The sequence below is a fragment of the Ambystoma mexicanum genome, chromosome 1p (assembly GCF_040938575.1).
Source record: "Ambystoma mexicanum isolate Mex_15411 chromosome 1p, UKY_AmexF1_1, whole genome shotgun sequence".
NCBI classification, from domain to species: Eukaryota; Metazoa; Chordata; class Amphibia; order Caudata; family Ambystomatidae; genus Ambystoma; species Ambystoma mexicanum.
Window position 1 is genome coordinate 224,912,881 of NC_090921.1, and position 15,463 is coordinate 224,928,343.

The following is a 15,463-nucleotide window of genomic DNA, read 5'->3' on the forward strand; positions in this document are numbered from 1 at the left end:
CTGCGCTGCTGTCTGCGGGGGCCATGCCCGGCCCCACGCTGGCTGCAGGTAGTGCTGGCTGCAGGACGCCGTCTAGCCCATTGTCTGGGCCCATGTAAATCTATGGGCGGCGGCTTGGTAGCGGGTGGGCTCTGGGACCCTGCGGGATCCCTCCACCCTCTGCCTGTGCGGGTCCTGCTTTTCTTCCGCTGTTCCTCTATTGGGTGGTGCTGTAGGTACTTGGTCGGCGTTTGGACCCCGCGGGCTTCCTCCGCCCCTTTGTCTCGGCTTCCCTTGCTGTGTGATCGCCGGCTCTAGTGGCCGCCAGGATCCCCGGGCTTCTCCGCTCCCTCTTGGCTCTCTTCCCCCACGGGCGGGCCTCCTTTGCCCGCTCCGTGCTGTCCCACCTGGGCCTCTCTTCCACACTCGGGCAGGATGGGCTCCGCCGGGCCGGGCTGCAGACTCCTCCTTGCCGCTGTGCTCTGCCTTTGTTCTGGGGAGGCCCGGGCCCGGAGCTGCGCCGACAGCCGCCAGGTGCTGGTGGGCAAGGGCTTCAGCCAGAGTATGGTGCCGCCCAGCCTCATCTCCGGTAAGAATTGCTCTGTGTGTCCGCGGGTTATTGCAGGATGGCAAGGGGGGCTTGCAGGGTCACAGAGGGGTGCTTTCGCTGTGGACTGTCCATGAGGATAAAGGGTGCATGAGGGAGCATTAGGGTGCATGCAACTGCAAGTCGCCAAGGAGCGCTAGCCCTTTGTGTTATCGCAGGAAGGGCATATACATGAGTAGTGTCCCCGCTGTACGACTGCACAGATGGGTTGCGTGGGCGCAGCCAGATGTGCGGTGTAGCTAAACCTCCTGGTGTCACCGCTGGCTCCCGCAGTTGCGCTGTACGGGCCACAGAGCGCACGTATGGGACCCCGCTGTGCAGCACAGCTAGAATGTATAGTCATGTGGTATTATTACTGCATGTCTAAAGTGGATCTCTTGACTCCCCTGTATGGCTCCATTCCCTGGGTGCACATCTGGCGCCGCTAGCAGTCACGCGGTGCTGCTGTAGGGGGGCCCAGCTGTGCAGCTCAGTTAGAATATCTAGCCATGTGGTGGTATTACTGCATGTCTGACGTGGGTCCCTTGACTCCCCTGTATGGGTGCACAGCTGGCTCCGCTAGTAGTTGCGCGGTGCTGCGCGGTGCTGCTGTAGGTTGACCGAGCTGTGCAGCTCAATTAGAATGTCTAGCCATGTGGTGGCATTACTGCATGTATCCTCTGTATGGCTGCATCCCTTGGGTGCACAGCTGGCTACGCTAGTAGGTGCGCGGGGCTGCTGTAGGGGGACCCAGCTGTGCAGCTCAGTTAGGATGTCTAGCCATGTGGTGGCGTTACTGCATGTCTGACGTGGGTCCCTTGGCCCCCCTGGATGACTGCATCCCTTGGGTGCACCTCTGGCTCCGCTAGAAGTCGTGCGGTGTTTCAATAGGAGGACGCAGCTGTGCAGCTCAGTTAGGATGTCTAGCCATGTGGTGGCATTACTGCATGTCTGAAGTGGATCCCTTGACTCCTATGTTTGGCTCCATCCCTTGGGTGCACAGCTGGACTCGCTAGCAGTCATGCAGTGCTGATAGGGGGACATAGCTGTGCAGTACAGCTAGAATGTATAGTCATGTGGTATTATAACTACATGTCTGAAGTGGATCCCTTGGCTCCCCTGTATGGCTGCATCCCTTGGGTGCACATCTGGCTTCGCTAGTAGTCGCGCAGTGCTGCTATAGGCGGACCCAGCTGTGCAGCTCAGAATGTCTAGCCATGTGGGGACGCAGATGTGCAGCGCAGCTAGAATGTATAGTCATGTGGTGTCATAACTACATGTATGACGTGGATATCTTGACTCCCCTGCATGGCTGCATCCCTGAGGTTCACATCTGGCTTCGCTAGTAGTCATGCGGTGCTGCTATAGGGGGACGCAGCTGTGCAGCTCAGTTAGATTGACTAGCCATGTGGTGGCATTACTGAATATCTGAAGTGGATCCCTTGACTCCTATGCTTGGCTGCATCCCTTGAATACACAGATGGGTTCTGATAGTAGTTGTGTGGTGCTGCTAGGGGGACCCAGCTGTGCAGCGCAGCTGGAAACTCTTCTCATATTGTGGCATTACTGCATGTCTGAAATGGATCCCTTGACTGACCTGTAGGGCTGCATAGCTTGAGGGCCACAGCTGGCTCCGCTAGCAGTCACGCAGTGGTGCTAGGAGGTCACAGCTGTGCTGCGTAGCTAATATGTCTAGAGATGTATTAATAGGGTTGGTTGGGGTTGCTTGGCTTTGTTGCAAAGGATTGGCCCTTCCGCTTAGTTTTGTTCCTGGAGTGTTTACGGTTGACATTTCAGTGGTCCAGTCTCGTGGAGTTCTCTTGCCTTGTGGTGGGTGGATTATTTGTCGCTCCAAAGTTTTCCTTAGGTCTGCGTGCTAAAGAGCCATGTTTTTTAAAAAATGTCCTGAACTTGAGGTGATCCTCTGCTGTTTCCTTTGGGAGTGAGTTCCAGAGTTTCACCGCTATGCTGGAAAATGCTGATCCCCCAAATTTCGGTTTTGAGAATTGTTTGTGTTCGAGACGGATGTCGTTGGTGGATCTCGGTGTTCATGTTGGTTTGTACATAGTGATTTTCTACTGTATGCATTCCACTCCTTGGCTGTGGCTCGCGCTGTGTGTTATGCAGAGCGTTTAGAAGAAGATTTGTTTATTAACTGGAAGCCAATGCAATGTTCTCAGTGCTTGTGTGATACATTCTCTTCTTTGGAGTTTAAGGAGTTTTCTTGCAGCTGTGTTCTGGATTCGTTGTAGCTTCCTAATCAGGGATTCTGGCATTCCGATGCTGTTGGTATAGTCTATTTTTGACATGAAGAGGGAGATGATTGCGAGCGTTCTGTGTGTGAAGGAAAATAAGGGAAGTATTTTCTTTATGGTGTGCAGGTGGAAGAAGCATTTCTTAACTACTGTGTTGATCTGTGGTTCTAGTGTTAGATCGTTGTCTATTAGGATCTCAAGGTTTTTGACCACCTTGGACAATTTGGGTGAGTTGCATAGTTCGGCGGGCCATGGAATGTGCTGGTTGTTTGTCAGGTTGTTCGGTGTAATCATGATTTTGGTTTTATCCGGGTTGAGTTTGAGGCTGTTGGTGCTCATCCATTGGTTTAGTTCATTGAGGCAGTTGGTTAGAGTTGGGGTTTGCTCTTCATTGTTTCTGATTTTATAGATGATTCGATGTGCCGTTGCGTAGTTGTAGCAGGTGAGGCCATGTTTTTTGAGGCGGTTCATCAGTGGAGTCATGTAGATGTTAAAGAGTAACAGAGAAAGCGACACGCCCAGTGGGACATGTCTGAAGTGGATCTCTTGACTCCTCTGTATCTGTTTGGCTGCTTGAGTGCCACAAAAGTTTCCTGCTAGCAGTCGCCCGGTGCTGCTAGAAAGACACACCTGTGCAGCGCAGCTAGAACGGATAGTCATGTGGTTGCATTACTACATGTCCGAAGTGGGTCCCTTGACTCCTATGTTTTGCTGCATCCCTTGGGTGCCACATCTGGCTCTACTAGCAGTTTCCCGATGCTGCTAGGAGGACACAGCTGTGCAGCACCGCTGGAATGTCTAGTCATGTGGTGGCATTGCTACATGTCTGAAGTGGATCACTTGACTCCTATGTTTGGCTGCATCCCTTGGGTGCACAGCTGGGTCCTGCTAGTAGTCGCATTGCGCTGCTAGGGTGATCCAGCTGTGCAGCACTCTGGAATGTCTAATCATGTGGTGGCATTGCTACATGTCTGAAGTGTATCACTTGACTCCCCTGTATGGCTGCATTCCTTGGGTGCACAGCTGGGCCCTGCTAGTAGTCGCATTGCACTTCTAGGGTGATCCAGCTGTGCAGCACCGCTGGAATGTCTAGTCATGTGGTGGCATTGCTACATGTCTGGAGTGGATCACTTGACTCCTATGTTTGGCTGCATCCCTTGGGTGCACATCTGGGTCCTGCTAGTAGTCGCATTGCGCTGCTAGGGTGATCCAGCTGTGCAGCACCTCTGGAATGTCTAGTCATGTGGTGGCATTGCTACATGTCTGAAGTGTATCACTTGACTCCCCTGTATGGCGGCATCCCTTGGGTGCACAGCTGGGTCCTGCTAGTAGTCGCATTTATCTGCTAGGATGATCCAGCTGTGCAGCACCTCTGGGATGTCTAGTCATGTGGTGGCATTGCTACATGTCTCTAGTGGATCACTTGACTCCTATGTTTGGCTGCATCCCTTGGTTGCACAGCTGGGTCCTGCTAGTAGTCGCATTGCGCTGCTAGGGTGATCCAGCTGTGCAGCACCTCTGGAATGTCGAGTCATGTGGTGGCATTGCTACATGTCTGAAGTGTATCACTTGACTCCCCTGTATGGCGGCATCCCTTGGGTGCACAGCTGGGTCCTGCTAGTAGTCGCATTTATCTGCTAGGATGATCCAGCTGTGCAGCACCTCTGGGATGTCTAGTCATGTGGTGGCATTGCTACATGTCTCTAGTGGATCACTTGACTCCTATGTTTGGCTGTATCCCTTGGGTGCACAGCTGGGTCCTGCTCGTAGTCGCATTTCGCTGCTGGTAGGACCCAGCTGTGCAGCACCGCTAGAATGTCTAGCCATGTGGTGGCATTGCTACATGTCTGGAGTGGATCACTTGACTCCTATGTTTGGCTGCATCCCTTGGGTGCACAGCTGGGTCCTGCTAGTAGTCGCATTCTGCTGCTGGTAGGACCCAGCTGTGCAGCACCGCTGGAATGTTTAGCCATGTGGTGGCATTGCTACATGTCTGAAGTGTATCACTTGACTCCCCTGTATGGCTGCATCCCTTGGGTGCACAGCTGGGTCCTGCTAGTAGTTGCATTGCACTGCTAGGATGATCCAGCTGTGCAGCACCTCTGGGATGTCTAGTCATGTGGTGGCATTGTTACATGTCTCTAGTGGATCACTTGACTCCTATGTTTGGCTCCATCCCTTGGGTGCACAGCTGGACCCGCTAGCAGTCACGCAGTGCTGATAGGGAGACACAGCTGTGCAGCACCGCTGGAATGTCTAGCCATGTGGTGGCATTGCTACATGACTCCCCTGTATGGTTGCATCGCTTGAGTGATGTCTGTTTGTTCTTCGAACAGACTCGATGAAATCACTGGGCAGTCCTGGGGATGAATCCCTAACTGAATTCATGGGTTCTTTCCTCAAAAGTATGTTTCATGTATTTATTTCACACATATACATAAAGCAAAAATTAAGGTTCATAAAGACAATGTATGTAAACCGCAATTTGCAGCCAAATTCGTTTTTCATCACATTACAATATTTGTAAACAAAACGTTGAAGAAACTCTTCAAGATGAGTGCATACCTTTGAAACCACTGTTGTGACACTCATGAACTGAGTGCGACAGTATGACGCCTTGCAGGAATTGCACTTGGTAAGTGACCAAGGTGTGTGGTAGTTATTGTTCCTGCTGTCACTGCGCGTTTCGGGAGTCAACCTCTCCCTTCTTCACATGGGTACGTACATTCCGTCTCCCTAAAAAATGCCCATGGGGGTGCACGAACCTTCTGAGATGCTATGCTTCTTTAATAGACATCAGACATGGATTCAGGGGAAGCTGCTGCCCGTGATGGCCCTGGGCGTTGGTTTTGAAAAAGAACGATCTGAAAAGAGGAGAAACATCTGTTTTCTAAGATTCATGTCGGGTACATGCCGGTTCTCTGCCATGCTCAGCCACGAATTGTAAAACACACTTACTGAAAGGGTTCCACGTGTTTATTATGAATATATAAATAACGAAAACGTTTTCAGTGAAGGATAAATAATGAAACAATTTCAATTTCTTTCTCTTTTTTATTTTGTGGGGTCCCGCCCCTAATCCTCTAATTTCCCTTTCTTTATGACCCCCCTCCATTTTTAATCCCTTACCCCACCCCCATAAAACACACTTACTGAAAGCGTTCCATGTGTTTATAACGAATAAATAAATAACAAAAACTTTTTCAGTTTTCCTTTTTTTATTTTGGGGATCCCCTAAGTCCCCAGTTTCCCTTGCTTTATTACCCCCCACCCCGTTTTAATCCCTTACCCCAACCCCTATATATACTTTCAATCAGAAATTCAACATTTATTTCATTATTTATTGTTCGTTGTAAAAGCTATTCATTATTTATTTTCGTTGTATTCAATGCATGCCACTTTATGGTGTAGAGCTACGGTCACTCATTTGTGTGGCAGTGGTTAACCTGAAAATAGAACCATGCATAATGGCTATAGGTACTAAAACAGGGTTTGGGGATAATAGTTTGTTCCTGTGTGCTCGCTAGAAAAGGAAGGCACTTCCTATTTTGCAAATCCATTTGGATTACTGAATGCTGCCGGTCAAAAAGACATGCTCTGCCCAGTCCTGTAACGAGACCAGAGAACATTATTTCGACCATAATTCTAACCTGGGTTTGCTACACAGACAAGCGGATCTTGAACTCAATGCATTCGCTTAGCTTGTAAGTCATTGCTGAGCCGATCATGGGACAACAGGCGCCCGTCCCGCGCTTGGCTTTAAACACACATTTCTAGAAGCAGTGTTACCTTAGCCGGGGCCATTTACCTGTGACACCTGAAATATAAATCACTTAGTTAATTTCCGTACATTACATTAATTGTGCGTCCCCACGCACGATCTGCATCCGTTGAGTGCGCCACACTTTCTCGCTAGCAGTTCCGCAGTGATGCTAGGGGTCCGAACTGCGCCGTGCAGCTAGAATGTCAAGCCATGTAGTGTTTTTACTACATGTCTGAAGTGTCTGTATGACTGTAGTCCTTGGGTGCATAGCTGGGTCCCGTTAGCAGTCGCACTGCATGTGGTGGCAATACTACATGTCGGAAGCGGATCCCTTGCTTGACTCCTCTGTACGGCTGCATTCCCTTGAGTGCGCAACGCACTGCTAGGGGGACCCAATTGGGCGTGCAGTGTTCACATAGGGATGGTCGTGAATGAACCTGTGTACTCCTAGCTCCCTTGAGACACAGTGCCCTAGCAGTCCCTGAGAACCCGATGTCACACAGGTCTTCTACCTCCACAAGGAAGGAGCAGAACGTGTTCTTTATTAGACGTTGAGTTAAAGGGCCCGGCGCTGTGAGAATGTATTAATTTTAAATGGCTGTTGTGACAAATCCCATGATGTCGTCACTGCTTCCGAAGGGGCAGCCCCATCCTATGAGGTCAGGGTGGTGAAACTGCTGCCTGATAGTCGCACTGGGGTTGGACCTTAGCAGGTGGATCTCATGGGAGGGAAGATCCCATTTGGGACCAGTGATAACCACATCAGGAGAACATGGTATTCCCACCCAACACATGGTCCTGATATCCCTTTTGCAGAGTCACTCCACCTTTCCTTCCTCCCCTCACTTCTCTTAATACTTACAGTCACATCTCATTTATTTTGCTAAGACACTCCAGTAGAAAATACTGAGACGAGGAGGAGCACTAGTGAGTTACCATCTCAATACTCACTTGAGACTGAGACGAGGAGGGAATGGGGAGCAATGCCGAATACGCGTTGGAACCACTTTCAGCAGTCTAGTGGTTCATTGTCAGTGATTGGCAGAAGCAAGATACAAACCGGCGAAGGACTTGACAGGGTGTCAAGCCCTCCCAGGAGGAACCGCAAGAGCCAAGGAGAACCTGATGGGCACTGACCGGGGCGCTGTGCAAAGGAGAAGAGAATCTGAGGAAGGTCCAGGGAGGGAGGACCGCGTGGCCCAGAAGCAGAACGAGACACCAGGAATCCCAGAGACCAGGGGCTCGTGAGCACACAATAGCACGCGTCCCTGACAGATGAGACCTGCAGAGCTGCTGCAGGGGGAGAGAAGATCCAGGAAGCTCCCGGAGTACTGCGAGTGAGCCCAGCTGCATGAAGGGAGCCAGCACTCATGTGTACCACGCAATAAGGTATGCAGGAAGGCACAGGGGCTCGGAAATCTCAAGGAGGTCATTGCAGAAGCCGTAAAGGCGAGTCTGAGGCTCGTACCCAAATAGTACACAGACGTGTGCTAAGGCTTGGCAGGAGAGTGAAACAAGTTTACAGAAAGTGAGAAGACAGCTGAACAGCCGACTTTGGGACTCGCACCCAAATCGTACATGGAACTGTACAAAGGCTTGGTAGGAGAGTGAACAGGTCTAAAGCTTGGGAGAGGGCGTCCAGGCAACGTTTTCACAGTGCATCACTTGGTGAAAGGGAGCCAGGTCGGCACCCAAGGGTCCGCAGCTTCGAGAGAGCATCCAGGCCACGCTTTGTACCATGCATGACTTGGTGAAGAGAACCATGTCTGTAACCAAGAGTCGGGAACCCTTTCAGCCTAGAGAGAGCATCCTGAACACGCTTTTACAGTGCATCACTTGGGGAAGGGGAACCAGCAGGGTCGGATTGGAGCCTCGGCCTTTCGGCCCAGTCCCTGGGGAGTGGGGGCCGGTTTCAGGCCATGCCTGGGCCGGTTTAAAAAAAAAAAATGGAAAAAAATATTTTGTTTTTCAATTTTTCTTTTTCTTTCAAAAAGCCTTTCATCCTTCTTAGGTTAATAAATGAGTACCAACACAGGTTGGGTGATATTGTATGCATATTTGTTCAATAAAAAAGAGCTTAAGCGTAAGTGCTGTACAATAACATATTATCATTTGGCCTTGGAGGTCTGCTTGGATTCACAGTAATTTAGTGTACTTAGGAACAATGCTATTTGATGACACTTCATGTTTTGTCAAGGGGTAAAAGGTTGTGTTTTACCACTTCCCAGGATGTCACTTTGGGGTGGTGTCAAATGACATCACTTCCGGTGATGTCATCAGAGGATAAGGGTCGTGAGCCGAGGGGTGGGTCCCTTTTTTGAGGCGAGCAGTGGGCCACTTTTATTTGGGTGACTGGGCCTATTTCTTGTCCCAGTCCGACCCTGGGAACCAGGTCTACGCCCAAGGGTCAGAGACTCACCCAGTTTGGAGAGGGCATCCAGACAAGGCTTTCAGCACAGTAGCTGGCGAGGCTAAGCCAAAGCTACCAACCAGGGCCTGGGACTCCAAAGTAAGCACTTTGAAGCCTAAGGAAGGCAGTGGGAAAGATAGACATTTCTCCAACAGCCAAGGAGTGGCTGGAGTTAGATGGAGAGAATCTGACAAGAACTTCCTTTGGTCTAGGGCAAGGGAGACACCCCTCTGGATCAAGAAGACTCTTCCTTATTGCTTAGTTAGTGTGTAAACGACGAGTTAGGATTTTGACACTGGACAGTTGAACTTTTACTTTTGGACATTCTGTCACTAGTTATTTCCGTTGAGGCAGGGAAACCCCTCTTAGAGTTAGGGGTTTCTGTTCCTTGTGCACCTTTGAATAAAAGTTTATAGACAATACCATGGCCCATTACCATGGCCCCTCTGTGTCACAAGTAGTAGAGGTGTAGACAGGGTGGGCCGGAGCGGGCAAGGCTCACCAAAAATCTGTAAATGCCCACTCAGCAAAGCTATGTCAGCATTTACCTATGTTCATGTCACTCTGGTAGGCCCAACTAGCTTAACTGCAGGACCCATTTGTTAGACAATCCTCGCTAGGCCCCAGGCTTACTTCTGCACCCTTATACTGTTTAAACCACAATAGGAAGCAGGCAGGCGGTGCCGTTCTATGCTGCCCAGTTTGGGCACAGCAATTGCGAAGAGACATATTTGGTCGACATACTTAGAATATACTCTTGCTTAATTTCTGTAAAGTAGTGTAATTTGTGATAGATCAAATGTATGTATAGTGGCTTTCATGTAGCACAGACCTAGCTAGTAGGCAACCGAGTGCTGCGCAGAAAAGGCAGAGAATACATAGGAAGAGGTCTGGGAAAACTGGGGATAGAAGCAGTCTAAATCTGCAGAAAACTTTGTGAAAATCTTCAGCACTATTTTTCATACTTCTGCAGAGTCGGAAATTCTATAGCTCCAGAGGAGAAATCTGTGAGCACTGTCCAAGCATTTCAAATTCTGCACATGATTTCTAAAAACCCAGTCTGCAGATCATTTAGAAAATCTGTACTCCTGAGAAATCTGAATTTTTAGCAGGAAAATCTGCCCTGCCAGTTTGGGCTGTCTCTAGCAGGATGAGAGGAGTAAAAACTGCCAGGGCGTCGACAGGCGACCTACTGTTCAGGGTCTATAGTTCCATCCTGAAGGGCAGGAGAGAGGGTGGCAATCTGATGTGCGTTTTCGTGTTATTCCAGAGTCTGGGTACCTAGCAGGAGATTGCTGGTTCTTTCATTTTTGCATCGCTTAGAATTTAGTATGCTGATGCTCTTTCTGGCGTCTTGGATCTATATTTTGAAATGGCCACTGCCTTGGTCTTATAGTAGCACAAGACACTTGGCCTTACCTCAAACTCTAAATCCATATGGTTTGTTTCAAGCAGCAAATCTTCTGTGGCAAGGACAGCATGGTGTTTCTCATTGTAGGTTTGAGAAGTCGAGAAGACTCTTTAAAGTTTACCCGTGCAATTAGATATCTTAGGTTGAACCTCTCATGCCCTTCTTCTTCAACGTTCAGTTTTACTGAAAGGGTTGCCCGGGGTCTTTCCGCTTAAGGACTCGCGGCACCAGAGAGATCTGCAATGGCTACACCCATTACCAACCTGGGTCTGGGAGAAATTTGGAGCAAGACCGAGGAAGGCATTGCTTGGATAGACGAGGAATTACTGCTCTCAAGTGACACACATCTGAGTGGGAGTCACATTCCTTTTCACCATCTCATTATTGGAACATTGACCACTGTGCTGTTGTGAGCCCCCCCACAGTATTAATAAAGTCTTACGCATATTAATGTAAAGTTGAAGTTGTACCACCAATTCAAAGTTGGAGGGTCTTCTTCACGGCTCTTTTTAAGCTTCAGAACCATTGGGGATGGTACGTCCCACATTTTCTCCCACTACAGCTGGGACCCTTTCCCGCTGCATCGTACAAGGCACAATTCGGGGGTACATGCTGGTGGAAGGCGTCCCCACAGTTTATTTTTCTGAGGGCAGTCCCTGTCACCATTGATAGTTTTGAGTTCTGGAGTAAAAAATGGCAGTGTGCTGCCTTTATTTGAATATATGTTTTAATGTGTATTCGGTGACTGAGAGCATGAGCTAAGCATATATGAAATGTCTCTTACTGAGATTTTGTTCTGCAGGGAATATTTCAATACAGATTCTTGACTTTAATTTTTCCAGTGTTAATCATTCATATTCTGAAAGGCATATGTTCATTTGCCCTTTGCACTTTCTTTCCAATTGAAGACCTCTGCATATTTCACTTTGATATGTCAACTTACTGTGCCTCATTTTCCATTGGTAATGAGTCACTGTCCACTTTTTTGGCTGGGACTTTAGCACCATGCAATAAGAAAGATTGGGAGGGACCACCTTGCTATAGCCAACATGCCGGCCCAAATAAAAAAAAATACTATAGGTCTCAGCTGGATAAATGAGAATGTCTTACGTTGACTGAACAACTTGTCTTTTGGTTCCTTTCCCGAGAGATAGTTATCCCTTTTGAAGTTGGTTGGTCACAGAGGATAAACTTAATTCAACTTAAAGAGTTAAACCCTCAAATGTGCATTTGTGTATTTGTTTGGGGAGTTGGTGAGCACAAACGTCGCAGAAAAGAAATAGATTTTGTACTAACGGCTTCTAGCTATCGGCAGTAGCTGATTAGCTGATGAGCAGGGATTCTATCTTGTGTACATGGGTGTGGATGGGCGGGCATAATGAAGGATGAATGGTAGACAGAGGGGGCTGCCTTACCTGTGTTGGATAAGGTGGCCCTCGGAAAGGTGGGTCTTCAGTTCTTTAGGGAACTTGTAGGAGTGATAAGGCTCATCTGATGCATGAAAGACTATTCTTCCAGATCCTCTGGTTGTAGCAGAGTAATCTTCTAGTTTTAATTTGTGCAATTCGAGGTTTTGAGTCTGGTCATGGCATTTGCATGTGTCGCATGTGGGAGTAGGAGGATTGTTACTTTGTTTTGGTGATATTCTTCTAGTACTACCTATGTATCTCTCTGTTCTGCCCTCATATAAATATTGACTCCCCTTCAGACACCTCAGAATTTCCCCTCCTAAATTCTGCAGTCCTGATCAATGATCTATGCAATATAGGCGTACTTTCGCAATAATCATTCACTCTGCATTTCATATATCGTCTTGTATCATACATGGCCTCTTTACACTTATTCACAAATTTTGCTGCACCACATATGAATACTGGTGTGTCTCTCTATTATGCAACAAATGTTGTCAGATGCAGAGCGATGCCAAAAGGACACATCATTGCAGATTTGAGACTGTGTGAGAGAAAGAAGCCTGAGACAGTACACAGGGTACACAGAATTTTGGAAGAACTACTTACCCATAGGGAGTCCTACTGGTCTGCATGGTTAGCGAAAAGGAAGTGATGGGGTCCACGTTTTACCTGAGTGCTGCAATTGAATTCTAGTAGAGCTCCGCCAGAAGTGATCTAGATGCGTGAGCATTGGGGAGTTTTTCCCGCGGTGGTGGACTTCCATCCAGAATTCACTGGGGATTTTGATTTTGAGCTAAAAGCAGCTCCTGGGTCTCCACCATTAACAAGTGACTAGGAGCTGCCACTGGGGAACGAGGAGCCAGTACATAGCGTTCTGAAAATCTAACTTCCACATAAAATGCAAACCTATCATTTTGCCCATTATTTATGATCCCTTATGCTTTAAATGCTATATAGATGTGTCCTCATGTTTATTGTCCAAAATGCATGTGTTTGTTTGAAATCAGTTGGCCTGGACAGTCAAAAGTAGCGCCTTGTAGCTTCTGGTGTCTAGCTCACCAGGCTCTTTTTGGCTACAAGCAGGAGCTTAATAGTTCCCAGCTGGAGTAGTAGATGCAGTTACTAGATGATGGTGAGGGGCATGCGACCTGGAGGTGGACAATGCAGATATGTAAAGCATAGAAATTGACAAATACAAGAGATGAGAAAGTACTGGTGGTGTGCAGTATGCTGTTGTGGTGAAAGGGTTGATTTTGTGGGAGATTATAATGTCTGAGACAATGTATGTGCATTAAAGGCATGGTCTAGTAAAAATGTGCATTGTCCCTACGGGTCGGCCATGTTTTTTTAAGCCTAAGTGGCTCGATTTTAGAAAACTTTTCCTATGGACCTTACCCGAGTTTTCGTCCATTAAACGCACGCGAAAACAAGCACCAGGGAGCCGCCATTTTCTGATAATCCTATCTTTTCCCCCATCACCCTGGCTGACCTGCTTTTGCGGCACTAAATCAAATCCCCCGCCCCTGAGCCTGACATTATCAAAACATTCATATTCCCCACCTCTCTCTGTGACGTTACTGTGCTGCGTAGGCAAACGCGCCCAGTCGTCTTCTACGCGACTCCACACAGAACCCGGAAACCAACACAGACCATCTCACAACACAGCGCGCCACAATTCGGAATATGAAACTGTACTTTAAAATCAAACAGCAACACGGTACATTTGGTAAAGTACGTTTATTTTACATTAAATGTTTAGAGAATATTCAGCATTTGCCATATGAACTCCGAAAGCCATTTATTTTCTTTTATCTGTATCCGCCATGGTACACAGGGTGTTGCTTTTCGTTAAAAGAAGCACTTTGGAAGCATGGTGAACCGCAAGGCTGTTCCATCAACGAGGCACTAGTCCACCGTAAAGGTTGATATGTTGCTTCTAGCCACCAGTACAGCGTAAGGGCATGTGGGCCCTTGGCGATCGTCCCATAAAATTGTCAGTGTGCTCCAGTTGTTCAAACGAAGCTGCAGGTGTCTACTGTAAAAGCCATCTGCTGGTGTCTCAAACCGATGGCAGTAGCAGAAGGGGAGCAAATACCTGTTATGAAAACAAAAAAAATATAATTAGTCTCGCCAGCCGATCTTCATTAATATTACTTATTTTATTTATTACAACCGATCAGAAACTATTTGCTTGCAAGGATAGTTCAATGGAGTATGTTCGGCTCTAAAATCAATGCGAAAAGTAACGAAATAAATCGAGGCCAATACACAATGATAAACGATAATTAGTCTACATGCGTGAGGAATGATATGATATATGATATGGCATTTGTAACGTGCCTATACTCAAGTGTTTCTAGGCGCAATGAGGCAGGTGGGGAACAAGGGCAGACAGACAACGATCCTACTAGGCCAGGTGTCTTTCTGATCGCGCATGGGGAAGGGCTGTACATAGTTAGTTGAATACAAATTAAATAATAGGGCCAGCTGGTGGCAAATGCAAGGTAAATGCCGGGAGAAGGGGCTGAAGGATACAGAGACAGTACCGTAGTGTAGGTAGGCAGTGCAGGGAAAAGTGGCTGGGCCAAGGACCGAGATCGGTGAGACCAGTGGACCTGGATGCCCATGTGCCCACTACGAACACGTTTTACTTGCTTTTCCTAGCTCTTCATTCATTCATTTATTCATGCATCCATTCATTAAATCTTCATTCCGGTATAAAAGCGTGTAAAGATTTACTTACATTATATTTGAAATTTCCATTGTGTCTCTTCGTAATGCAGTCTGTAAAACGGACCGTGCTCTTGACAATGATTTTTCGTATACTGAACTAAAATGAAACTCGGTCTAGTTTCTGAATTTTCTGCCTTATCGTCTCTTACGTTATTGCACACCCCCTTCAAATGTAGTTCTTTCGGCATGGTCCCTGTCTCAAGGTCAAAAAACAATAGACCCTTATACTTCCAGTGCGACTTGTGGGCATCATCTGGGCGCGAGCTGAAAATCAAAGCCGCTGTCCTTCGCATTCTTTATTTGCAACATCACGTAGTATAGGCATCTGTGAGAACTTGAAGTTTAGAATCCGTCTATGTAGTGCGCCTCAATGTGCAAATGCGAACTGGCTTCTCTCCCAAATGCCACGGCCCGCTTGGCTGGCGCGTTCTAAGTGCCCCAATTTTGTCCCCGTTGTCTGCGAGCTTTGCAGCCCAAATTGAGACATTTAATTTTTGGCGGAAGGTCAGGGAAAGTATAAAGTACCACAGGAGTTGAGTTAAAAGTGAGGTTTATTGTTTGTTTGTTTGTTTTATTATTTGGAATACGCAAGCCTCCCCTCCGTTAACAGTGCGCAGCATTTACATTTGCATGAGATGAGACATGAGAAAAATATATACATACACATATATGAGGTGAATAGAGAGAATTCAAAGATGACACGCAGCTTGTTCGCCACCCATGATGGTGAAGGTAGGGGTTAGGTTTACAGGTACACTGTACAATAACATTTATTTACAAAAAAACAAATCGTATTGCAATTATTTAAACCGGGATTTGTACTTCATAATCATCTGTGCTTCGGGTGGGCATGGCACAGTCGCAATGTTCGGTGGCAATGGATCACTGCTCTGCACAGAAACATCCAAAATTCC

The 15,463-nt window shown here is 47.6% G+C and overlaps 1 protein-coding gene across 1 annotated transcript in view; it reads left to right on the forward strand.

Annotated features, from left to right (window-relative positions):
- The first annotated feature begins 278 nt into the window (after positions 1 to 278).
- Positions 279 to 15,463, forward strand: part of GPC2 (glypican 2) — a 238,017-nt gene continuing 222,832 nt past the window's right edge. Inside the window, exon 1 of the mRNA XM_069646425.1 lies at positions 279 to 568. Within this exon, the coding sequence (XP_069502526.1) occupies positions 415 to 568 (154 nt within the window). The 5' untranslated portion in view covers positions 279 to 414. The remainder of the gene's footprint in view (positions 569 to 15,463) is intronic.